Here is a 26,776-nt window from a genome sequence, read left to right on the forward strand (position 1 = left end):
GATCATTGATGATCTGCACTCACCATGTACAGGTAGTTTATAGTTTGTCATTTATTTCCTGACATATGTGCTTAAATGAATTTGGCACAGTGCTGGCTGTTGCTCATGTGTGCTGTCAACATAAAGTTGCTTGTTAGAGAACATAACTGTTGCCAGGAGCACTCCACATTATGGGCTTTTAGGAGCCACACCAGCATGATAGGCAGGCACTCACGTTCGTATTTCTGGAGAACATTTTCCTGCAGACAGGGAAATAAATGCTTTGCTCAAAAGGTGAGACCATAAACTTTGTAAGTGCCCAATATCCTTATACAAGAAGTTACTGCTACATTTTCTAAACTTCTCAATATACATTAATGAAATGTACACACATTTAGGAAATTATGTACTGTATATGCTTAATGCAGTTTGCATCTGCATTATGCCCTTAAGGAGAACATCTTCTTTAAAATAATGTCTTACTGTAGCTCATCGTTTTGGAAAACTGGGTACTGCTTTATTCACAACAGTACAGAATTGGATCTCAGAAGTTTACTGAAGTATTTTTTTAAATAATATGTATCATTTATGCTGTATTATTTAAACACCCTGCTAGTTTAAAAATCACCTTAGTTCCCTGTGTTTGCATCAGTTTGAGGAAGTGTTCTTGAATGAAACAGACTTCACACACCTCATAACAACGTTGCTTTGTTTTAGGTCTATAAAACTGAAACAGCTCTACTAGACATGGCCAGGGAAGTACAGTGTCTGCTTTATAAAGTCTTTTGCCATTTTACCTGAGCCTTCAACTGCATCCAACAATGCACAGGCATCTCGGAAACATAAAGGGACTGCGCATGAGATTTAAGATGGAGGCTTTTACAGTTCACACTCGTTTCATGGCCAATGCACTGGGCCATTATACTGTGATATACTGGAATGCATGGCCATTATGTTACTAATTAAAACACTTCACACTCCTAGATCATGACCTACAAACACCACATGCTTTCTATACGCTGTGCTTTTTGAATATATTAAATCAATTGTAGTTTATAATGATCCACCTTAAAAAAAAAAAAAGTAATAAAGTAGAATTATTACTAAGTACTGTATTTTTAAATAGTTATTATTTGCATTTAAAAATTCTTTAAAAGGGGCAATTCCCTACATAATCTACTCGAGCACAATAATTGTATTTTTTTTTTTTACTTAACATAATTGGTAGCTTACTTTCTCTGTTTTACACAAAGGCGCCTCTTTCAGTGGTTCATCGTCTGCTTGTAATCTAAAAAGCATATCACCTGTTGTAACCTCTTGGTAGGTTTGATCTGCTAACTTATTTTTCAATATCTAAGTGCCACATAGCCAGTTAAATTAAAATATTCTGCTCACTTACAGGTATATTGGTATATTGTGTCATCTTTTTTTAGCAGCATTATCTTATGGTCATTTCCACTTGACAGAACCAATCAGTGACTGTTAAACAGATATGAGCCTTGACTAAAATACCGTATTTCAGCATTATTGGACAAAGAATCAAATACCTATCTATCCATTCAAGCCCACCTCATTCACCTTGGGGGGTCAGGTAGGCTGGAGTCGGTCCTCACAGCGTTTGGTAAAAGTTTGGGCTGAACACCAGTTACATTACCCGATGATTACTGCAAATGCAGAGAACGTTCTTAAAGGATAAGTTTGGTATTTTCAAGTCAGACATTATTTCTTCACAGACATATACTGTATGCATTTGCCACACAAAATTGTGTTCTGAAGTTAAGCATTTTCTATAAATTAAAAAAAAAAACTACATAGTCTATAAATAAAAAAAAATAAAAAAAAAAAAACCTCCATAGCCAGTCCTGGTGTTTTTATACATGGTACAAGATCACCACCAGAAAATAAAACGCTAAAAACATACTAAGATAATCATTTTCATGTTATAGCATATTCCTGATGCTACTTCCCTGAAGGTAAGAATATGTTTTCTATTCATTATTGTTATTGCATTGGCATTCATGGGTGGAGATCCTACTTAAATGCAGAAGTAAATCGACACGATGCCAAGTACGAGGCACAAATAGTTCAGTGTGATTCTGTCTTTCGAGATTAAACCAAGCCCTGGGGGTGAAAGGCAGCTGCAGAAAAAGACCAGCAGTAAGCTGGCGCACACAGCTGGTCGTCTTTTAAAAAGAATGAATATCTTAATATTGGTGGGGTTTTTTTTGTCCAAAAAGGGCATTTATACACAATTTTACAATGTTTGTGCAATCACAAGATGTGGATCAATACTTGAAAAATGGACATATTGTGTAGGTTTTCAGGTATTTGTTTCCCAAGTGTCCCCTGCCCTATAAAGTCCCATTATAAAGCACCAGGACTGGCCATGTATTTTTATTAAACTTACAAAAAACACCCAACTGTAGAACACACTTTTTGCGTTTAATTTTAAGAAGAAAAAAAGTGAAGGCAGTTTCACTAATCCTAAATCAAATTTTAATAATGAGGCCAGTGCAATGCATGTCCTGTTGGATGCTGGACCTTTTAGATGATGGTTTGGAAGAGCCAGTTGTCTATGAGGGCTACGTCTGCAGGAGATGCCAGCTAATCCAGCACCTCGAGCTCAGGGTCGCTGAACTGGAAGAGGAGCTGGCTGGCCTGCGTTGTAGTAGAGAATTAGTGGACTTGGCACAGGTGTTCTTTAGAGAGATATTGCACACCACCAAGGTGGCACAGGAGGAGATTCCAGACCAGACAGGTAGAAATAGGTGGGACACGGTCACAAGGCATAAGGTAAGGATGCACACTGCCCGGGTGCATCAACCCCAGAATTAGAAGAGTTAAACTGTTATCATGTCCCTGCGGCGCTGGACGGTGTCTCTGATGATGCTGAGGTGGTAGGCAGGGATGACGAGCCCCAACGGGCCACCTCAAAACCAGTTCCCAGAAAGAGAGCGGTAGTGATAGTTGGACTCAAATCATTAGTGGGATCAAAGCGCAGGTGTGCTCCAGAGACAGAGTCTTGCACGGTGTGTTACCTTCCAGGTGCACAGGTGGGGGACCTCCCTGGAAGGGTGGATAGGCTCTTGTCCAGAGCGGGGGTGGATCCAGTTGTCATTGTCCATGTTGGAACAAATGGCATACATAAGGGTTGTCTGTCAGTTCTACGGTCCAAATTCAAAGAGTTAGGTGCCAAGCTGAGGAGCAGAACTGACGAGGTAGTCTTCTCTGAAGTTCTGTCAGTCCAGGTAAGATTGAGGAGATTAGAAGACTTAACATGTGGCTCAAATCTTGGTGTGGGATAGAAGGGTATAGGTTTATGGGGCATTGGGACTCCTTTTGGAACAGATGGTACCTGTTCCGCCATGACGGGTTACATCTGAACCGGAGGGGCACCAGTGTATTGGGGGGGCATATGACTAGGCTAGTTGAGGACTGTTTAAACTAGGGAATGGGGTGCAGGGAGTTTAGGATACTGTCCTATTCTGTGATATCATCTACCGTTAAATTCTGCTACATCTAAAATTTTTATTTGTATACTGTATTGAGGATTTGTTCTGTTCTGTGTATTGTATTGTATTGACCCCCTTCTTTTTGACACCCACTGCATGCCCAGCCTACCTGGAAAGGAGTCTCTCCTTGAACTGCCTTTCCTGAGGTTTCTTCCATTTTTTCCCTACAAGGGTGTTTTTGGGAGTTTTTCCTTGTCTTCTTAGAGAGTCAAGGCTGGGGGGCTGTCAAGAGGCAGAGCCTGTTAAAGCCCATTGCGGCACTTCTTGTGTGATTTTGGGCTATACAAAAAATAAACTGTATTGTATTGGATTGTAGGACAAGCCAGTTTTAGATTTATGCATGGAGGAACAAATAATGGTGCAGAAATAAAAATACATAGTAATGTAAATCTGGAGTTGGTGCTGTATGTAGCAGAGCATAATTATGATATTATAGCAATAATGGAAACTTGGCTAAATAACAAAGATGGGGATGAGTGTAACATAGAGGGGTACACATTTTTAGGAAGGATAGACAAATAGCAACCCTTCCTTTTCTGTTTTAAGTCCTCTTCAGTTGGACAATGAGCCCCATCTTAGTGAGGACATGTGGCTTCGTCTGAAAAGTATTAGTGTAAGAGGTCTAATTTCAGAAGTGTGTTATAGACCACCCAATTCAGACAGTAATTTCAACACACATCTGTTTATTAATATCAAAAAGGAAAGTTTACAGGGAGATATTATAGTCATGGCGAAATTTAATTACCCAAATATTAACAATCCATAACCTTGCAGATGGAGGAGCACAAGAGCAGGAGTTTCTAGAAGTAATCAGTGACTGTTTTTTAACACAGTATGTTAAAGCACCAACACGGGGGATCATCTTCTTCCTTCTTTCTGTACTCTGCATCTTGTTCCGTTACACCCATCACTTACATGTCCTCTCTCATCATATCTATAAACCTCCTGTTATTCCTCTTTTGCTCATGAGAACATGAGGGCAACCATTAAGAAGGATATCAGGGAGTCTAAAAGACAGTTGGAGAGGAATATAGCATTTAATGTGAAAGAAGACCCCAAGAGATTCTTGTATTTTAGTAGCAAAAGAACAGTTAAGGAGGAGGTCAAGTTCATCAGGAATAGTAAAGGGGAATTAAAAGATACAGACAATGAAATAGCAGATGCCCTAAACTTACATTTTTCTGAGGTGTTTACAAGTGAGCAAGTGGATAACCTGCCAGAGGTAAACGCAACTACTAAGGAGGTACTGAGGGATTTGGAAATTGTAGAGGGAGAAGTGCTGCTCAGATTAAATAAGATGAAATCAAACAAATCAAAAGGACTAGATAATATTTATCCTCGTATTCTTAAGGAGGCTAGTGAGTACATATATAAACCAATGACACATATTTTTAGGAAGTCACTGTGCACTGGAGAGATTCCAAAGGACTGGAAAATGGCAAATATCATCCCATTATATAAAAAGGGTGACGGGTCATATCCAAGCAACTATAGGCCAGTAAGCTTAACAAGCATCACAAGAAAATTAATGGAAGGAATTATTAAGGATAAGATTGAACAACACATGGCAAGGACAGGAGTTATTCTGAACAGTCAGCATGGGTTCAGAAGAGGGAGGTCGTGTTTTACTAACATGCTGGAATTCTATGAGGAGGCAACAAAAGGATGTGATCAAAGTGGAGCTTATGATATTATTTATCTGGACTTTCAGAAAGCATTTGATAAGGTGCCACATGAGAGGTTGGGCATCAAGTTAAAAGAAGTGGGAGTTCAGGGTGATGTTTTTAGATGGGTGCAGAATTGGCTCAGACACAGGAAGCAGAGGGTGATGGTATGAGGAACCTCATCAGAACTGGCCGATGTTAAGAGTGGTGTTCCACAGGGGTCAGTGCTAGGGCCGCTGCTATTTTTAATCATTTTTGTAAATGATTTAGATAGGAATATAAGTAACAAGCTGGTTAAGTTTGCAGATGATACCAACATAGGTAGATTAGCAGATAACTAGGAATCCGATATATCATTACAGAAGGACTTGGATAGCATACAGGCTTGGGCAGATTTGTGGCAATTGAAATTTAATGTCAGTAAATGCAAAGTACAGGGTGGCCCACGAAAAAGTAGCCCGCCTTCCTGCCAGAGTGGCGCGCCGATTGACTACCCTCATCACGAAAGCTGTGTAGACGTAGTGCAAACATGTGAGTACGAGCTGAGTGACGTATTCCATTCCACAAAGAAATCATTTTCAGCACTTTCTGTAAAGAGTGAGTAAAGATTTTTGCATTTGAAGTGCTTTCTTTATGGAAGGGCGCCTTTTTTCACCAGGGAGGCGGGCTACTTTTTCGTAGGCCACCCTGTATTACACATAGGAAGTAAAACTCTTAGGTTTGAATACACAATGGGCGGTCGGAAAATCGAGAGTACATCTTATGAGAAGGATTTAGGAGTCCTAGTGGACTCCAAGCTATCAACTTCCATTCAGTGTTCAGAAGCCATTAAGAAGGCTAACAGAATGTTAGGTTATATAGCACGATCTGTGGAGTACAAGTCCAAGGAGGTTATGCTCAACCTTTATAATGCACTGGTGAGGCCTCATCTGGAGTACTGTGTGCAGTTTTGGTCTCCAGGCTACAAAAAGGACATAGCAGCACTAGAAAAGGTCCAGAGAAGAGCGACTAGGCTGATTCCAGGTCTACAGGGGTTGAATTATGAGGAAAGATTAAAAGAGCTGAGCCTTTACAGTTTAAGCAAAAGAAGATTAAGAGGTGACATGATTGAAGTGTTTAAAATTCTGAAGGGAATTAGTACAGTGGATCGTGACTGGTATTTTAAAATGAGCTCATCAAGAACAGTTGGAAACTGTTAAGGGTAAATTTCGCACAAACATTAGGAAGTTTTTCTTTACACAAAGAACGATAGACACTTGGAATAAGAGACCAAGTAGTGTGGTAGACAGTAAGATGTTAGGGACTTTCAAAACTCGACTTGATGTTTTTTTTTTTGGAAGAAATTAGTGAAATAGGACTGACAAGCTTTGTTGGGCTGAATGGCCTGTTCTCGTCTAGAGTGTTCTAATGGTAAAATGCATATATAACATGCTTGTGAAGCAATAACTTTTGACTTGAAAAATACTGAACATATCCTTTAAAAGGTAAATGTGATATTCTCTGCTATACCAACACATTTCAAAGTAGAAATAAAAGAAACCTAAATATTATCAGAAAAAACTCCCTTCCATTTAGGTACACATGTAAGGTCTATAAATGACTACTACATTGTACCCAATTCTGTATTAATGTCTAATATTAACACTTCAAAGAACGTAAATTACATATTTAATAAATTATCTTGAAGTTCTTTATAGAATAAATCATTTCTGGGAAGCCTTCTTGACCAGTGCATTCATAATTTGTGATAGAAGATAAAACCATTTGGCAGCAGTATCAGTGTCACTATGCCACGTCTCAGTAAAGCAACAGAGATCAGACATTGTAGTTAGTACATCATTTACCAGAACTGTCATATTTCTTACAAAGTGCAGAGTTTTAAACTGATACAACTTACTGAGAATGTCTTTCTGCTTATTTTTTATATGACAGACATTACTGATTGATTTTAGATGTGAATGAAATGCTGAGGGGTGGTGTGGTCCTTAGTGAAGCTGCCTCAGTTGAAATGTTGTCAGTATGGAGTTTGTGTAGTCTACCGGTCCTGCCTATGCTCGATGCTAGTGGAGCAGAAACAGCTGAGATGAAGCATATTTAATGTCTAATTTGTTGTCTGCAATTTAAAATCACAGCACTGTAGCCTCGATGAATAGAGTGGAGACCTCCTGTCCGAAAAATTACACTTTATTTACAATTCTTTCTGTTCTTTCAAATGCACACCTGGTCAAGACTGCATCACCAGTAAATTAGTCTCAACATAGGATATTCTGGATTCACGTGGATATCCTTCTCTTCTTGTACTGATGGGCTTATACACCTTAGAATTCTAACATTCCAACTATGTAACTGGAAATGAGAAGCACTTTAATGTCCTTGTCAGGAGGCATACTGATGCTTACTGATTACGTAGATGCTGACAGTTTCTGTTTTCACATCTTAGAATGATCAGAATTTTTCTGCTATCATTTTTGTATATAATACTGATGCTGTGGATTTTGACCATGCCAAAACTATTGGTGGGGCCTGAAATTGAATAAACATAACTTAAATTATGCCCATAAACTCGGTCAGTCCAAAGGTTAATATGCCTTATGGTCACTTTAAGAAATGCCCAAGAACACAAAAAACGACAAACGAGTGGCAACCAATCAGTCCATCAAGCCTGTTTTTTTTTAATAGCTGTGCTGTCCCAATATCTTGTCCAAATTCTTCTCAAAGGTTGTCAAGGATTCTGCTTCAACTAAATGTCTCAGTAGTTTTTTTCCAGACTCCCACAGCCCTTTGTGTACAGAAGTACTTCCTGGCTTCAGTTTTAAATGCACTGGAGTAAGTGATTCACCCTTAAACTGAAAGAAACTTGCTGGATTTATTTTATCAATGCCTCTGAGGATTTTAAATAACTGGATTTGGTCCCCATGCAGTCTCCTCTGCTTGAGACCAAACTGGTTTAATTCTCTGAGTTTGTCACAGTAGGACATGTCCTTAAGTCCTGGGGTGCTCTTGGTTGTTCTCCTCAACACAGCTTCAAGTTATGCTATGTCTTTCTTGTAGCATGGTGACCAGAACTGCACACAGTACTACAGATGCAGTCTGTCTTACTGCTGCATTATATAGTTTGAGAGTAACGACCCTTGAGTTAAATTCAATAGTTTTTATGTTATAACCTTATTGATTTTAATTAAAAGCAAATAACAATCCACACAATCAAATCAAACTTAAAACCGAAATTCAACCCCCACACAAAAAGAAAGTGAGGAGAGCCAGTCAAAAAAGCAAATCTTTGAAGCAGCAAGAAAGGAAGCGTATCCTTTTCCTTGATGTAAAGTATTCTAAATTGTTATTGGTTAGATTCTGCCATATTTTTAAAAAGTTTTCAACAGACCCTGTGATTTTTTTCAGATAGTATTGGACATCACTTACCCAGTGACGTCAAGTTGGTGGGTTGGGATTTTTCCATTTGAGCAAGAAAAGTCTATGTGCTAGTAGTGAGGTAAAGGCAATTAGAGTTTGTTTGTCATTCTCTCCTTTAAGCCCATCTGGGAGTCCACCAAACACAGCTGTTAATGGGTTAGGAGGGATTGTGACACCAAGGCCGTCTGAAAGGCATTCACAGTTTTTTGTCCAGACAGGAACTAGATTGCAAAATTCACAGGATGAATCTTGCCCAGGAAACATTTTGGACAGTTCTAATCAAGATAAATACACTTGACAGAAAAATTTTAAGTTGAATAATTGAGTGCTTTGTACATATGCAGCTAAGAGTGTATTCTGTGCGTGGCTGCCTTCCATTCCTTTTCTGATATATTAAGTGAAAGATCTTTACCTTATTGTACCCTGGGATCTTTGAATGGAACAGAGTTTAAAATATTTTTAAAATATTAGTGGTGTAGTGGAAGCTAGGTTAAGAAGTGAGGTGATGATTAGTGAGCAGCAGTATGGTTTCATGCCAAGAAAGAGCACCACAGATGCAATATTTGCTCTGAGGGTGTTGATGGGGAAGTATAGAGAAGGCCAGAAGGAGTTGCATTGTGTCTTTGTGGACCTGGAGAAAGCATATGACAGGGTGCCTCGAGAGGAGTTGTGGTATTGTATGATGAAGTCGAGAGTGGCAGAGAAGTATGTAAGAGTTGTACAGGGTATGTACGAGGGAAGTGTGACTGTGGTGAGGTCTGCGGTAGGAGTGACGGATGCATTCAAGGAAGAAGTGGGATTACATCAGGGATTGGCTCTGGGCCCTTTCTTATTTGCAATGGTGATGGACAGGTTGACAGACGAGATTAGACAGAACTCCCTGTGGAATATGATGTTTGCTGATGACATTGTGATCTGTGGCGATAGTAGGGAGCAGGTTGAGGAGACCCTGGAGAGGTGGAGATATGCTCTAGAGAGGTCAGCTGGGGCTGGAGGTGGCAGAGTTAAAGATGCTAAGATTTGCATTGGGTGTGACGAGGATGGATAGGTTTAGAAATGAGTACATTAGAGGGTCAGCTCAAGTTGGACAGTTGGGAGACAAAGTCAGAGAGGTGAGATTGCGTTGGTTTGGACATGTGCAGAGGAGAGATGCTGAGTATATTGGGAGAAGGATGCCAAGGATAGAGCTGCCAGGGAAGAGAAAAAAAGGAAGGCCTAAGAGAAAGTTTATGGATGTGGTGAGAGAGGACATGCAGGTGATGGATGTCACAGAACAAGATGAGGAGCACAGAAAGATATGGAAGAAGATGATCTGCTGTGGCGACCCCTAACGGGAGCAGCCGAAAGAAGAAGAAGATGATTTGCTATCAGGTTCTTCTTGACTGATCAATATTTCTTCTGGAATAGAAAAGTGGAAGGTGAGGAAAATTGGGCAGGTTCAGTTTAGCAAAGTTTCTAGCTTGAAAGTTTTGTGGAAAAATCATGTTGATGAGAAGTTAAATTTTTAGCTTAATTGCTTGTAGGATGCAAAAACATTATCTATGTACAAGTCTCTAAATGTTTTAATTCCAGATATTTTTAAGCATTAAATGCTGTGTGTGTTTGAGAAAAAAGTGGTTGTCGTGTAGAGATGCAAAAGATAAAAACTTCTCTGTCTTAAAGTGTTTCATACATTGATGCCATATTCTGAGTGGATGAAGGGCAATTGGATTGTTAGTGTAATGAAGATAATTTGTATTTGCTGGGACACAGAACAAGCAATAAAGAGAAGTACTGCAAGATTTTATTTCTGTTGCAGACCAGGCTTGTGTATATTCACTGATTTGTGTCGATGTCCAGGTCTTTTTGGCTTGTATATTTGCTACACAGTAATAAAGTTGAAAGTTAGGTAGTGCCAGGTCCCCTTCTGCTTTAGGTCATTGTTTGAATGCATGGATGTTTTGAATTCCAAATAAATGAGGTTACAATTGAATCTAATTTCTTAAAAAAAGAATTGTTAATTTATATGGGGATGTCTGAATGAGAAAAATAAGCTTGGGAAGGATGTTATGTTAATAGTGTTGATTGTCCCTGCTAATGTGAGATGGAGGGCCGTCCATCTGTTCACACCTTGTTTAATTTTTTCAATGCAGACGACAGCATTTTGTTGATAAAGAGCTTTATATTTACTTGTGCTATTTAGCCCTAGATATTTAAACTAATCTGCTAGGATAAAAGGGAAGATGTCCAGTCTAGTATTGTGTGCTAGAGAGTTCACTGAAGAAAGCACGCTTTTATTTAAATTAATTTTGAGTCCAGATATCTTTTGAAAATCTGGTAGTGATTTTAGGACTGCTGGCACAGACGTTTGTGGGTCCGATCATATACAGTCATGTGAAAACATTAGGACACCCTTTGAAAGCATGTGGTTTTTTGTAACATTTTTAATAAATGGTTATTTCATCTCCGTTTCAACAATACAGAGAGATTAAAGTAATCCAACTAAACAAAGAAAACTGAAGAAAAGTCTTTTCAAGATCTTCTGTAAATGTCATTCTACAAAAATGCCTATTCTAACTGAGGAAAAAGATAGGACACCCTTGCCCCTAATAGCGAGTGTTACCTCCTTTGGCTGAAATAACTGCAGTGAGACGGTTCTTGTAGCCATCTACCAGTCTTCGACATCGGTCTGAGGAAATTTTACCCCACTCCTCAATGCAGAACTTTTTCAGCTGTGAGATGTTTGAGGGGTTTCTTGCACGTACAGCCCTTTTCAAGTCACCCCACAGCATCTCAATGGGATTCAAATCTGGACTTTGACTTGGCCATTCCAGGACTCTCCATTTCTTCTTTTCAGCCAATCTTTGGTTGATTTACTAGTATGTTTTGGGTCATTGTCATGTTGCATGGTCCAGTTCCGCTTCAGCTTTAATTTTCTAACTGATGGTCTCACATGTTCTTCAAGCACCTTCTGATACACAGTAGAATTCATCGTGGATTCTATGATGGTGAGCTGACCAGGTCCTGCTGCAGCAAAGCAGCCCCAAACCATGACACTTCCACCTCCATGCTTCACAGTTGGTATGAGGTTCTTTTCTTGGAATGCTGTGTTTGGTTTACGCCAAACATGTCCTCTGCTGTTGTGTCCAAATAATTCAATTTTGGACTCATCTGTCCAAAGAACATTATTCCAGAAGTCCTGGTCTTTGTCAACTTTATCTCTGGCAAATGTCAGTCTGGCCTCGATGTTTCTCTTGGAAAGCAAAGGTTTCCTCCTTGCACACCTCCCATGCAAGTTAAACTTGTACAGTCTCTTTCTGATTGTAGAGGCATGTACTTCTACATCAACAGTAGCCAGAGCCTGCTGTAGTTCTCGAGATGACACTTTAGGGTTTTTGGAGACCTCTTTTAGCATCTTGCGGTCTGCTCTTGGGGTGAACTTGCTGGGGCGACCAGTCCTGGGCATGTTGGCAGTTGTTTTGAAAGCCCTCCACTTGTAGACTATCTTCCGGACAGTGGAATGGCTGATTTCAAAATCTTTTGAGATCTTTTTAAATCCCTTCCCAGACTCATAGGCTGCTACAATCTTTTTTCTGAAGTCCTCTGACAGCTCTTTTGTTCTCACCATGGTGCTCACTCTCACTTCAACAGTCAGGAGCACACCAAACTAAATGTCTGAGGTTTAAATAGGGCAAGCCTCATTCAACATGCAGAGTAACGATCTACTAATTATGTGCACCTGGTGTGATATACCTGTGTGAGATCTGAGCCAATTTAAGAGGGAATACATGTGAGGGTGTCCTATCTTTTTCCTCAGTTAGAATAGGCATTTTTGTAGAATGACATTTACAGAAGATCTTGAAAAGACTTTTCTTCAGTTTTCTTTGTTTAGTTGGATTACTTTAATCTCTCTGTATTGTTGAAACGGAGATGAAATAACCATTTATTAAAAATGTTACAAAAAACCACATGCTTTCAAAGGGTGTCCTAATGTTTTCACATGACTGTAGGGATATTTTCTGTTCAAACCCTTCTCTGAGAATCCCCTTTATCTCTGATGCATTTCGAATGTAAACAGCCAGTGGCTCAATGACGAATGCAAAAAGCATTGGTGATAGGGGGCATCCTTAGTGAGTACTGTGTTCTATTTCGAAGTAGTCTGAAATTTGTTGTTAACAAAGAGTAGTTTAATCCATGCACATATGATTGGGCAAACCCATATTTGCGCAATGTGGTGAATAGGTAGTCCCATTCAACCAAGTCAAATGGTTTTTCTGCATCCAAACATCGTAAGATCTCTGGAGTGTTAGATTTAATGGGTGAATATATTATATTAAACAAATGTCAAAGATTAGAAACTAAATGTCTACCTTTCATAAATCTGGTTTGGTCTTGTGATATTACCGAAGAAGTTTTACTATGTTGTGATCACTGCTGCTTGAAGTATCTAACTTCTGTTCTTATTATTGTGTCTGCCTTGTGGTAAACACTGAAGTCTTATTCTGTTACATTAGCTCTGGTGCATTAGCTACAGTATGTGTAAAGCTGTTGCTCTGGATATGAATATGTTAGATAGACAAATTGAATCATACACAGATATGTCTATGTGTAAAAACAGACCATCTCACAGTTCTGAGCAGCAACGCACATTTTCTATAATGAGTATGCACTTCTGTTCAGGTGCCATCAACTAACTCGCTTACAGTAACTTTAACAGCAGTGAAACATTTGGCTGAAATCTCTTAATGTGGAATATTTTCATGGAGAACTTAATTTTCTTTTCTTTCATTCTGAAGCTGAGTTAGACTAAATGAAATGTTATAAGCTGAAATGGCAACTTCATCATAGGGAGTAAGGTAACTTCATGTCACACACAAGTTTGTGACAGCATTGCCCTGTCACAGACCATTATTACAGCTCCAGTTAGTTAAGAGCATGGAAGATGGAGGACCACCATTTTGAGGAGCAAACAAGCTGAATAAAAAGGATGCTGCCCAGCAATGACCTTTTGAATTCATATTTCAACATATTCTTTTACAAACCCAATAATGTATAATTTATAATTCCATTTTCACACCCATATTTTGCTTTAGGAGCTTTCAGGAGGTATAAAGGGTGAATTAGGGTATTAGGGGTTCCTGGACTCCTCAGGACCACCTGTATTTCACATCCTGAACATTTAGGATGGGTAATCATCATAGTTACCAGGTAAACTATAAATATTACAGAAGACACAATTTCAGAATCAGTATTCATGTCATTGGCCAGGGACAGTAAGGTGTGCAAGGAATTTGTCCTGATTGTATTGGTGCAACAAACAAGGACAACACAGAATATAAAATACAAATATTAAAATATAAAATGATAAAATATGATGCAGCATACTAAAAAATAAAGAGATAATGGGGTTAAAATGTCCAGGCAGGCTAATGTACTGTACAAGTATAAGTAGATACTGAACAGAAGCTCCGACCTGAATAGTAAGAATAACTGAACATGGAAAAGAACTGTTTAGGTGACGTGTTGTTTTAGCTTTCAGTGCATGAGGATGTTTGCTGGAGGGAAGTCTTTAGAACAGCTGATGTCCTGCGTGAGTCAGATCAGCAATGATCTTTGCAGCCACTCTTCCTTACTCTGGACTCATACAGGATTTGGATGTTGGGTAGGTTTCAGCCTATGATCCTTTCACAGGCTTTGATCATGCATTGCAAATTGACCTTAGTGTGAACAGAGGCACCTAACAAGACAAGTATAGAGGAGGAAAAAAAGGAACTCGATGATGGCTGTGTAGAATTGGACCAATTTTGCTTGAGGGAGATTGAATTTCCTCAGCTGACGCAAAAATAATAATAATAATAATCTAATAATACATGTGATGTTATTTTCCCACTTAAGGTTTTGCGACAGCACAGTGCCCAGAAAACTAAATTATTCTGCCATTCTAATGACTGAGCCATTTATAGCAAGTGATAGTAGAGAAGGTGAAATCTATGATCATCTCCTGAATTTTTGATTTATTTTTTTTTTTTTAAATGTTAAGGTCCAAATTATTATGGCTGCACTACAATATCAGAAGTTCTACCTTTTGTGTGACGCCTATTAGTGTTATATCATCTGCCAATTTAAGAAGTTTGACAGACGAATCGCCAGAGATAATCATTTGTATAAAGTGAGAAGAGTAGTGGGAAAGGACACATACGTACATCCCCGCGGTGCACCTGTGCTAAGGGTTAATGGGTCAGACGTGTGTGTGCCCAAGCGCAAGTACTGTTTCCTATCGGTAAGAAAGTCTGCAATCCAATGGCAGATTGGAATGAGCAGGTTGAACTTGGGGGCATATTTCTTATCTAGGAGCTCTAGGATGATTGTATTGAAACCAAGAGCTCTGGCTTATCAATACGTTGGTAAATAAAGCTCAGACCTAAATTCACTGCGTCATCCACAGACCGGTTGAAGTTGTATGTAAACTGAAATGGGTCCAGGAAGTCTTTTGTAGCACAGAGGTTAAAGGTACTGGTCTGGCTTGTGACATTTGATATTTTTGCTACTGAAAAGATGCTGGAAATCTTAAAGCAGGCAGGAACAGTGCACAGGTTCAGAGATTGAATGAAAATGTCTGCAAATACTGTAGACAACTGGTCTGCACAGTGTTTTAAGTGTGGAAGAGGAAATAAGGTCCTGGCCTGCAGCTCTTTTAAAATTTTGCTTTTTGAATAAGCTGCAGACATCTTTGCAGTGGTAACAGGAAGGAGAAGCTGAGAAGAAGAGAAGTGTTGAGTAGTAACAGTGAGACCATCAGGTAGATTTATGTCCCATTGTCTTTAAAAGCAACCATAAAGCTGTTTAACTGATTAGCTAGACTGGGATCATCAAAATTGCTTGATGTTTGCATCTTGTAGTTAGTGACATGTTTAAGGCCTCTCCAGACTGAAGTGCTGTCGTTTGCAGACAATTGTTCCTGCAGCTTATTTGAGTATTTTCTTTTCACACCTTTGATCCCTTTCTCCAAGATATATTCGGCTTTCCTGAATTCCTAACGATTGGCAGATCTGAAAGCACACTCTTTGTCCTGGCGCAGTCATCTGAGCTCTGGAGTGAACCAAGCAGACAAACTTAAAGGTTACTTCATTGTAGTTAGTAAGGAGAGCAGAAGCAATTCAATAAAAATGGTTAATACCCAAAATTACCAAAGGTCGGTAGCTGTAATTTGCAAATGGGATCCAGTAAAAGCTTGAAATGATTCCACAGATAAAATATCTTAATTCACACAAAAAAGAGAAAATTGATATAGCAAAAGAATAGTTGTTGTTTAAGAGAAATTCTTTTTAAAGCTTATAAATCTTGTTTAATTTCTTTAAGTCTGTTTAAAGTTGAACCATTTCTAAACGGTCAGAAAACTGTATGCCTGTCCTATTTCTATGCTGTAAATGGGTCGGTCAGCCTCTGCTACCTTAGTTATAGCAAGAACGTTCATCTCATATTAACTTACAGGGGGCAAAAGGCTATGCCATTGTCAATGGCTACGAATGAAAATTATATTCATTTCAAATTAAGGAAACAATAATATGAGTTTAACTCAGAGCTTTAACTTTCTAAAATTCGCTGTTACAGTACCTGTGACAAAAATGACCATATAAACCGATAATAAAATCCCTCAAAGATCTGTTTATGTATTAGGAAATTCTGGGTGCCGTCTTCCATATCCACTGCAATAAAATGATTCACTGGTTCCATCCTGGGAAGTACAGGAAAATAAAAGGTTTAAAAATGTACCACCCATAATAAAGTAAGATTGATGAATGGGCCAAAATGGACAAATAGCAGAAAATAACCTTACTGCTCCACTGGGTGGATTTTAGGACTCTTGTGTACCCAAACCAGGCTGTCCCACCTCTCCTTTACCATCAAGGCATTTTTCGTTCTCTCGTCTCGGGCCTCCTCACGCTTCTTCTGCCTCGTCTTGACTTCTCACTCTATTTAAAGTTGGTCCTGATGGCTTGATGCAGAATTCATTAGGATGTGTTACATACCTAACCTGGCCTCATCCTTTGTGGCTGTGCACTGTATGTCCATTATGTGAACAGGACCTTGTTTTCAAATTAAACAGGAAAATCAGAATAACTTGGCTCAATATAATCAATCAAAATAATTTAATACAAGTTAAACATCAGAATATCCCAGCATCAAAATGACCGTCTTGCCCCAACCTATGGGATATATGTGGTATTCTAGAACATTCTCCAGCAGATGATGAGGTCTGTTTATGGACTCCATGCTGATCCATTCTCTTCAGTGCCCCTCCACCTCGAGTTGTGCGAGTTGCTCTGAGTATTCAAGACCACCTTATCAGAATCGGATTCAGTGTGTTTGTCTAAAGCAGAGACTCGACTAGTTAGTTTGGTTTCCAGCTTTAAGGAAGTGCAGTATGTAGATGTCTGTCGTATGAATATTCTCCACCCTGTGGTTTTTGTTTTTTCCCCTTTTGTGGTGCACCGTGTCAGCTCACTGCTCACTCCACACAACGTGTCGCTGGACGACGTCAACTGAGTAAGTACCTCTGCCGCTACACAACCCACTCTCGGCTTTTTGATTTCTGTCTAATTTCTTCAGTTGAAACTTGTTTAAAAGCTAGCGAACTGTGGCAATATAAAACCTGCTCTGGGATTTCATTGTCTTTAATGACCAAGTTGTTAATTTGTTGTCAGTTAGCAAAAGTTAGAAGGTGTTTTATTACAGCATCACTTTTTATTCCAGGAAGAGTATTATTAATAAAATTCCTTTGTACTGGCATCCGATAGCCATTTACAGCACAGATGATGTGTGTTCAGAAGGGGTATGAAGCAGAACTTTAAAGACACAAGTTCAGATAATAGTAACATTGAATGTATTTTAGGAGTTAAATGCTTAATTTAATATTGTGCACTTTTTTATTTTCAAGCAGTGCAGCATTGACTGTAGTATTCAGTAGCTTTCCTGTGTCTGTTTTTAGATATTTTTACTGTTGGCCATGAAAAATCAACCAAGGACAAAATAAGCAGACAGTAATCAAATACTGGAAAATATTAAATTAAAGTGTTACATTAATTTACTGATGCACTGAGCAGATACCAATTTGATCAGATATATGAAATATAAATAACTGAAAGGATCCTTTGTAGTGTTGGGATTGTTCTAATGCATTTTCAGTCAAAGATTTGAAAATTAGTGCACAAAAATAGCTGTCAGTTAAGAGAGTCCATTGTTGTATTTTTAAAGTTGGACAATTGTAAACAAAACTGGCATCAGAAGTCAGACAGTCACGGCAGGAGCCTCGGTTCCCAGAAACGTCCTTTCATCCAACGGGGCTTTAAGGCTGCGTGGACACACAGCAGCCCTGGGGCTGTTCAGGATGCTTGGACACGTTTCACACAATTTTTCTGTTTTATTTTTTTTTTTTTATATTTTCTTAAACGGTACACTTACTCATGTTCAAATCAGGAGTAAATTAAGACATGCCAAATGGCTGATATAAAAAAAAAAAAAAATGCTGTTATCGGAAAAATGATTGATTGGCTACCAAGCCCCCTTCCAGAGCATCCATCTTGCACTTTTCTTGTTTTTGTGTCTAAGGCAAGAGGGGGCAGAGCGATTTTGTTAGAGGTTGGGGGCAGTAAGGCATGTTACATCACATGCAGGGAATATGGGACTGCGTATTGTTGGATAGTGATGAGCGCCATAATTCACCAAAATGTTTTTTGCTGTGAATATGCTGTGCACTCTGGTGACCTTGTTCACTAAATATTTTCCTACTGAACATTTTTTTCCAAACACCCCATGATGCTTTGCACGGCCAGCAAATCCGCACAGAGCTGTAGCAGAACTTTCACACACGCTTACTGCAATGCCGAGTGTTCATAATGTGATTTTTAAGTAAATGTGAACAAGGAACTATTCACACTGCATGACAGAGTTGCCAGTTGTATATGTGCTCAAACGATGTAAGCACGTTTGGGCTGATTGACATGCTACAACATGGGTGCTTAGAATATATATTGTACGTACATGGCCCTGATGGACAGTTTTACCCATTCAAAATACATGGTAGTCACAGGTGTCTCAAAATGTTGACCGAAAAAGAGGTTCACTTGTGCCTACTGCTGTACTGTCCTCAGAATATACAAAGAAAGGAAAAAGGCATACCTGGAAACTGTGATGGTTGAGTTGCAGCCAATCTGTTTTTTTGCTTTTTTTTTTTTTATACAGAGGGACCTGTATTTTCATAATCAATGTAATTTACTATTGTGTCTTTTGATATCAGGTTCTTGCATTAAACATTTCCTAAGATGCTTTTGTAACTGGGCATTTAGTTCTGTTTGTTGCTTTATGCTATTTTGTTCTTTTGGATTGGCTCCAGCAGACCTCCGTGACCCTGTGTTAGGATATAGCGGGTAGGATGATGGATGGATGGATAAATCAAAAATGTGGAAATGACCATGACGACAGCATTATCTAATGTTTAACCTTCTGTGATTGATGCACAATTTTATATAGGATTCAGAAAATTGGCTTATTGCTGATGTGGCCATCACTGCGTCACAAGAATACAAGGAACAAAAAAAATGCCATTTTAGCTACTGAAATCACCCTCTGCCCCATGTCCACTGAAGCATCTGACACTGTTGGGTCCCGAGGTTGAGAAGCACTGCTGAATTTCTATCCCACGTGCATTTAACACTAGAATCCCTGAAGCCTATGAAAAAAGTCATAATCCCGGGCCACCTTAATTTCCTTTGCAACTCTCCATCAGCGTCTTTAGTTTTGCAAATGTGTCGATCAGCACAAGCAGCAAGCAGCCTGCTAAAGGCAGGGCTCAACTTGGGCAAAAAGTTCTCCCAGCTCAAGCCAAGGCTCCTTGTCTGCATGTGCGGCTCCTGTAGTTGTATAGGGTAAATAATACAGTATGTCGTTATTTGGAATGCATGCATTTCATGCGTGTTCATTGGCTACAAAGATCTGGGTAAGTGTAGGATGAAAGGAAATGTGAGCCAAGAAATGCTGAACACATACCTAAAGCAGAAACATCTTCCATGTTATACTAATGATGACGTAAAGTATATAATGTGTGAAGACTTTAGTCCAAATATCAAATAAACATGTTTGCTTTTATTCAAGAATATAACCAAAGTAAAAAAAAAAATTACATTCAATTTACATGTGACTGTCAATAAGTTACAAACCCAAGCTCAAGTGTCAATTGATAGGAAGTTGATACGTGTTCTCAAATGACACAGAGGTAAGAACTGCTGCCTTATAACCAAAAGGTTCCAGGTTCACATCTGGGCATGCTGCATTTTGAGTAGTGAGCTCCTATTATTATTACTATAAAATAATAAAATCATACATTTGATTTGAGTCTTCAACTCCATTAAGGCCGGGTTTATACAGTGCATCCAGAAAGTATTCACATTGCATCACTTTTTCCACATTTTGTTATGTTACAGCCTTATTCCAAAATGGATTAAATTCATTTTTTTCCTCAGAATTCTACACACAGCACCCCATAATGACAACATGAAAAAGTTTCCTTGAGGTTTTTGCAAATTTATTAAAAATAAAAAAAACTGAGAAATCACGTGTACATAAGTATTCACAGTCTTTGCTCAATTACAGCCTCAAGTCTTTTTTAATAATGATGCCGCAAGCTTGGCACACCTATCCTTGGCCAGTGTTGCCCATTCCTCTTTGCAGCACCTCTCAAGCTCCATCAGGTTGGATGGGAAGTGTCGGTGCACAGCCATTTTAAGATCTCTCCAGAGATGTTCAATCGGATTCAAGTCTGGGCTCTGGCTGGGCCACTCAAGGACATTCACAGAGATGTCCTGAAGCCACTCCTTTGATATCTTGGCTGTGTGCTTAGGGTTGTTGTCCTGCTGAAAGATGAACCGTCGCCATAGTCTGAGGTCAAGAGCGCTCTAGAGCAGGTTTTCATCCAGGATGTCTCTGTACATTGCTGCAGTCATCTTTCCCTTTATCCTGACTAGTCTCCCAGTTCCTGCTGCTGAAAAACATCCCCACAGCATGATGCTGCCACCACCATGCTTCACTGCAGGGATGGTATTGGCCTGGTGATGAGCGGTGCCTGGGTTCCTCCAAATGCGACGCCTGGCATTCACACCAAAGAGTTCAATCTTTGTCTCATCAGACCAGAAAATTTTCTTTCTCATGGTCTGAGAGTCCTTCAGGTGCCTTTTGGCAAACTCCAGGCGGGCTGCCATGTGCCTTTTACTAAGGAGTGGCTTCCGTCTGGCCACTCTACCATACAGGCCTGATTGGTGGATTGCTGCAGAGATGGTTGTCCATCTGGAAGGTTCTCCTTTCTCCACAGAGGACCTCTGACAGAGTGACCATCGGGTTCTTGGTCACCTCCCTGACTAAGGCCCTTCTCCCCCGATCACTCAGTTTAGATCTCCAGCCAGCTCTAGTCCTGGTTGTTTGTGGATGATGGAGGCCACTGTGCTCATTGGGACCTTCAAAGCAGCAGAAATTTTTCTGTAACCTTCCCCAGATTTGTGCCTCGAGACAATCCTGTCTCGGAGGTCTGCAGACAATTCCTTTGACTTCATGCTTGGTTTGTGCTCTGACATGAACTGTCAACTGTGGGACCTTATATAGACAGGTGCGTGCCTTTCCAAATCATGTCCAATCAACTGAATTTACCACAGGTGGACTCCAATTAAGCTGCAGAAACATCTCAAGGATGATCAGGGGAAACAGGATACACCTGAGCTCAATTTTGAGCTTCATGACAAAGGCTGTGAATACTTATGTACATGTGCTTTCTCAATTTTTTTATTTTTAATAAATTTGAAAAAATCTCAAGTAAACTTTTTTCACGTTGTCATTATGGGGTGTTGTGTGTAGAATTCTGAGGAAAAAAATGAATTTAATCCATTTTGGAATAAGGCTGTAACATAACAAAATGTGGAAAAAGTGATGCGCTGTGAATACTTTCCAGATGCACTGTACTTCGCTAGATGTGATGCGTGCACCTGTGGCCGTAAGTGTTGTACTGTTTAAACTTGCGCATGTTTTTCACATAAATCTAGAAAGTTCCACCAGGTGGCAGTACAAGATATCATCACGGTGAGAAAACAATGTCTGGGTTGGCAGTATTGTGAATTGCCTGAAACATCCATTAAATTCCCCGGACACTTTGCCACAGTATCTCTGAAAAGGATGATGTTTAATGATTATATCTATCAAGCCAGGGATGCGCCCATTCCAGCAAACATCAGACTCGAGGCAGAAACAATTTCCGGACAGGGCATCAGCTCATTGCAAGATGATTACAAGCACACACATACCATAGCGTCATTTTAGCGTCACCAAATCCCCAAACTTGCATATCTTTGGAATGAAACTGGAGCACACTGTGGAAACCCACTAGGAAAACATGTACAGTAAACTCCTGGCAGGGAACACCTGGGAGGTGACTCCAAACTGTGAGGCAGCAGCGCTACTGCACTGCCCCTGCCTGTGTAATTATTAACAGTATTATTTCAATGAAGTTAATTTATCTGTAAAATGAAACACACTTTAACATATTTCATCATGACAGTGATAGCAAATATAAACATAAGGATTCTAAATGTGCAGAGAGCCAGAATATCATAAATTGAATGTATTCAGTATGGCAATTGCTGCCTGCCGCTGAGTTGGGTTGCAAGAGGCATGTAGCGATTAAATACCGGGTCAGTATATTCTACTTTAATGACAAAATAAACTACAAGATCAAAGTTGAATTTTCCACTGAGCATTGCACCTCAACATGACAGAGTCTGAGAAGCAGGTTTACGTGAATGCACTTGAGAGACAAAGTGCTGGTTGAATGAGGTTCAGACGCAGGAGGACATAAAGAAAAGGTGCTGAATGCACATGGTGGACAAGAGACAGCAAATTTATTATGTACCTAGTCTTTAATTATTTCATTAAATCAATTCTAGTTCTAATAATTTATCTTTGAGGCATTTAAGGTTTCCCATCTAGAGAAAAAACACAGTAGTGTAATTTTTTTAAGGGTTATTTTTGATTTTTATGCAAATTATTTGAAACGTAGCAGATGATTCAATGTTTACTTTATCACACAGGCAGGACATAACTGAAGTGCTGTAAAATGCTGCATGATACTCCCAAGAAATGGAAGGTCTCAGATGTGAACAACATTCATATAAAACAAGAGTCTGAAGAAGAAGGGTACTGCACAGTAAAGGCTGAAAGTCAGAGTAAAGAGGAGCCCCTGCCAGAGGATTATACAGTCCAAGCTCACCAATCTGACCCGGAAGTAAAAAATGAAAAAAATAAAAAGAGAATCAGAAGGAAACATCCACTACTTAGTGCAGGATGGCCTAATCTGAAAGATGATTCCTCCGGAGCCATCAAGCAGGAAGATTCTGCTCATCACTCAGGTGCGTGTATGTCATGTGTGGTTACTAATATTTAGTGAAGTACCTGCACAGGAAATTCATCTGAAACTAAACAAAACTTTTTAATAAAGAGGACAGAACTAAGAAATGTCAAGTTTCGATTGTCGTGGTCATTTCCTCTGCCACGCATGCTCATGCAGCTGAATCAGCAGCCACCATTTTAGATCCTGCACTTCAGCTTGTAATACCTGGTTTCGCAAGAAAAAAAAAATCTACAAGCTCCACAAACTTGGATGTTCTGGGAATTGTCCTGATGGAGTCTGCACATTCTCCAGTGTCTGTGTGGGCTTTCTTTGGGTACTTTGAGATCTTCATCCCAGTGATGTGCGTGTGTGTTTGGTTACTTGCCAAATCAGTGACAGCAGCCCAAAAAACGATTGAAAAACTTCCTTCTTTGCACTTTGCCTTCAAAATGTTTTTGTGCATTTTAAACATTTGGGTCACTTCTTGGCAGAGAAGTAATTGGTAATGAACATTCATAGGTGGTTAAAGAATAAATACATACATACAAAAGTTATATAGTATATCCACCTCTTTGGTACCATGAAAGATAACATCTGTGGAAAATGTTGGGGAGTGATAGTGCACTCACTGAAGAACTGGCTGCAAGTGCAGGATTCAGACCAGCACTAGAGGGGGAAACCTGCTCTTGAATCTCTATGTACAGCTAATAAAGTTGACAGAGGAAAATGAGGAGTACAAACACATCTAGCCTGTGAGTTGGTTCAAACAATTTTACAAAGTAACGCAATACAAACGGTCATTGTAGTGCTTTCTGGGCATACCGTGATAGTAAGTGTGCTCTGTGATGGACTGACACCCCATTCACGGCTGCATCTTGTCTTGCCCCAACGTAGTTGAGAGGGGGTTTGGCTGCCTAAGACTCTGAATTGACAAAGTGGGGCTAGAAAGTTAAAATAAGGATGAAATGTATTTTTCTTCATTTGCTTCATTGCATTTCATTTAATAAAAGGTGGAATGTCATTTTTTAAATCATTAGGATACATAAATGTGAATATCATTTTTTCTTCCCTGTTAATTTTTAGTTATGTAAAATGTATTCAAACTGTTTTCTGCCTTGTGTTATTTTTTAGTGGAAGAAAAATGCCGCAAGAAAAAAAGAGAAGAAAGACATTGTAAAGTTATTTGTACAAGAAAAAGACATACCTGTCTGGAATGTGGATATAAATTCAGTCATTTGGGAAATCTTAAAAGACATGAACGAATTCACAATGGACAGAAACCATACCCATGTGAAGACTGTGGAAAAACATTCAGAACCTCGGGCAGTTTGAAACGTCACCTGCTCATTCACACAGGGGAGAAACCATACAGCTGTGACAGGTGTGAGAACAAATTCAGAACATCAGGGCATCTCAAAAGTCATAAGAGGGTTCATAGTGGAGAAAGGCCCTATTCATGTGGGACGTGTGGGAAAAAGTTTAGAAATCCAGGAAATCTCAAGTCCCACTCCCGAATACATACAGGAGAGAAGCCATACTGGTGTGACCGGTGTAAGAAAGGCTTTCGAAAGTCTGAAGACTTAAAAGTACATGAACGAATTCACACAGGAGAAAAGCCTTACCAATGTGTCGAGTGCAAGAAGAAGTTTATCACTTCAGGGGATCTGAAGAAGCACAGAAGAACTCACACAGGAGAAGCACCATACCACTGCAAAGAATGCGAGAAAACGTTTAAAAACTCTGGGCACCTTAAAAGACACTTGAGGATTCACAGTGGTGACACCCCCTACTCTTGTAGCTGTGGTAAAAGGTTCAGAACCTCAAGCAATCTGAACAGACATGAGAAAACTCATAAAAGAATTGCATCAAAAAAGAGTTGCTGCAAAAAGAAAGGCACGGTGCATTTTATAAACAGTAAATATTCACAGACAATCTAACGATACACTGCAGGGCACACTAACACATAACTCCTATGAACCCCAGGCTAATTTAGGGTCTCCAACTAATCTCGTACTGGGAGAAAACAGAGCAGGGGTCCTCACGTTTGGGGCTGGAGGATCACAATAAGATTATTGCTTCTGTCCAACTTCCTAGTCATTGCTGCTGAGGCTTGTACTGGTCACTCAACATTTTTATTCCTCATTTTAGTTAATTTGCTTGGAATCCTAAATCGCTTCTTTTAGTCTTCAAGAGCTGCATTTGCTGTTTCTCACTTGTTCCTTCTTAACCAGCTGCCAGTCAGCAGTGAGATGCAAATGACAAAGGCAGTTCACCATTTAACTTGGCCAACTTAGACCTAGTGTATGCATGCAGATCATGAAGTAAGAATTCTGAAACAATTTTATGTGAATACATCTACATTTAATCAGATTTGCACTTTTAGATTTAACTTTTGGGGGAGTTTTCAGCTTAAATGGCGCTACACCCATGAAACTGGCTAAAAACTTTTGCAGATAAAGTCTGCGTTGTGTTTGGTTTCTATAATATATTTAAAACAAAGCACAACTTCTTTAATGATATTAATAATAAACTTTAACATATGTTTGTAAAATTTTAAAGGATTAGGGAATCTATATATATAGTCGACCAAGTCACTCAACCATGGGGTACGCATGATGGAGCCCCATCCTCCAAGTCTAAGCCTCCTCCTGCACCCACCCTCGCTCTCGAGGCATGCACACTGCCTGCTTATGTGCCCGCCTGCAACACCTCACCAAACGCACGTTTACACGCTGCATACAGCGATTCCCATCCCCGACAAACATGCTTCTTCTTAGATGGTCCTGCATAAACAGGGAAAACCTTTGTCTACAAAACCCTGATTCATACCATCAGTGCTAGGGGGGGACATTCCTACAACCGTAGCATCTACAGGAATGGCTGCAACATTGTTACTGGGTGGGCGTACTGTAAATTCCGTTTTTAAAATACTGTTGAAGCTGACTACTACTTCCACATGCAACATCAAACCTACCTCGCCACATGCTCAACATCTTCTGCAATCCAAATTGATAATATGGGACGAGGTGCCAATGACACATGCATACGCATTCCAGGCAGTTGACAGGTTATTACGTGACCTCACGGGTGACATGCAGCCATTTGGAGGGAAAACAATACTATTGGGTGGAGATTTCTGATAAATACTCCCCGTCATTATGCGTGGCTCCTGAGCACTTACTGTCGCCAGTTGCATTAACAAACAACCTTTGTGGTGTCACATGCATGTACTTACACAGATGACAGATATGAGAGCTCTTCCTCACAAACAACATTTCGCAAAATGGCTCCTTGATGTTGGAGACGGGAAAAACGTAATAGCTGTAACATTACCTTCACATTGTTTTCCTTTTAATTCTGATCCCATTCAACAACTATATGGCGACATCGACTTCTCAACTGTCACTCCAGAACAACTCAGTATGCGAGCTATATTAATCGTCACCAATGAAGGAAGACTCGCTACACCTTAATGAACAGGTGCTGAAACTTATCCCTAATGATGAAGTGACTTTCACCAGCGTTGGCTCCATCGTCACAGACGATCCCGCAGATCAACTTTCATTCCCTGAAGAATTTCTTAACCATTTTACTCCCACTGGCATACCTCTGCATAAACTCAAAATTAAAATTGGTTCAGTCGTCATGCTTCTCAGAAACCTCATGTCAGTTAAAGGTCTCTGTAATGGCACTAGACTTTCTGTTACCAGCATTCACCGCAATGTACTGGATTGTAAAACATTCGCAGCTGCTACCTCACAAACTGTCCTTATTCCCCGGATTTCCCTGACCGCATCAGATTCAAA

General features: G+C 39.6%; 1 protein-coding gene across 2 annotated transcripts in view; it reads left to right on the forward strand.

The window, feature by feature from the left end:
* The window catches only part of LOC120529174 (zinc finger protein 239-like), a 37,123-nt gene extending 11,425 nt beyond the window's left edge, over positions 1-25,698 (forward strand). Inside the window, exons 1-3 of one of the 2 annotated variants that reach the window (XM_039753130.1) lie at positions 17,042-17,092; positions 22,672-22,989; positions 24,102-25,698. In XM_039753130.1, the coding sequence (XP_039609064.1) occupies positions 22,698-22,989; positions 24,102-24,907 (1,098 nt within the window). In that variant the 5' untranslated portion in view covers positions 17,042-17,092; positions 22,672-22,697 and the 3' untranslated portion in view covers positions 24,908-25,698. Of the gene's footprint in view, positions 1-17,041; positions 17,093-22,671; positions 22,990-24,101 lie in introns of those variants that run through there. The other variant, XM_039753131.1, reaches the window with a different exon arrangement.
* Positions 25,699-26,776: the final 1,078 nt, after the last annotated feature.

This window comes from Polypterus senegalus, chromosome 1 (assembly GCF_016835505.1).
Source record: "Polypterus senegalus isolate Bchr_013 chromosome 1, ASM1683550v1, whole genome shotgun sequence".
Taxonomy (NCBI): Eukaryota; Metazoa; Chordata; class Cladistia; order Polypteriformes; family Polypteridae; genus Polypterus; species Polypterus senegalus.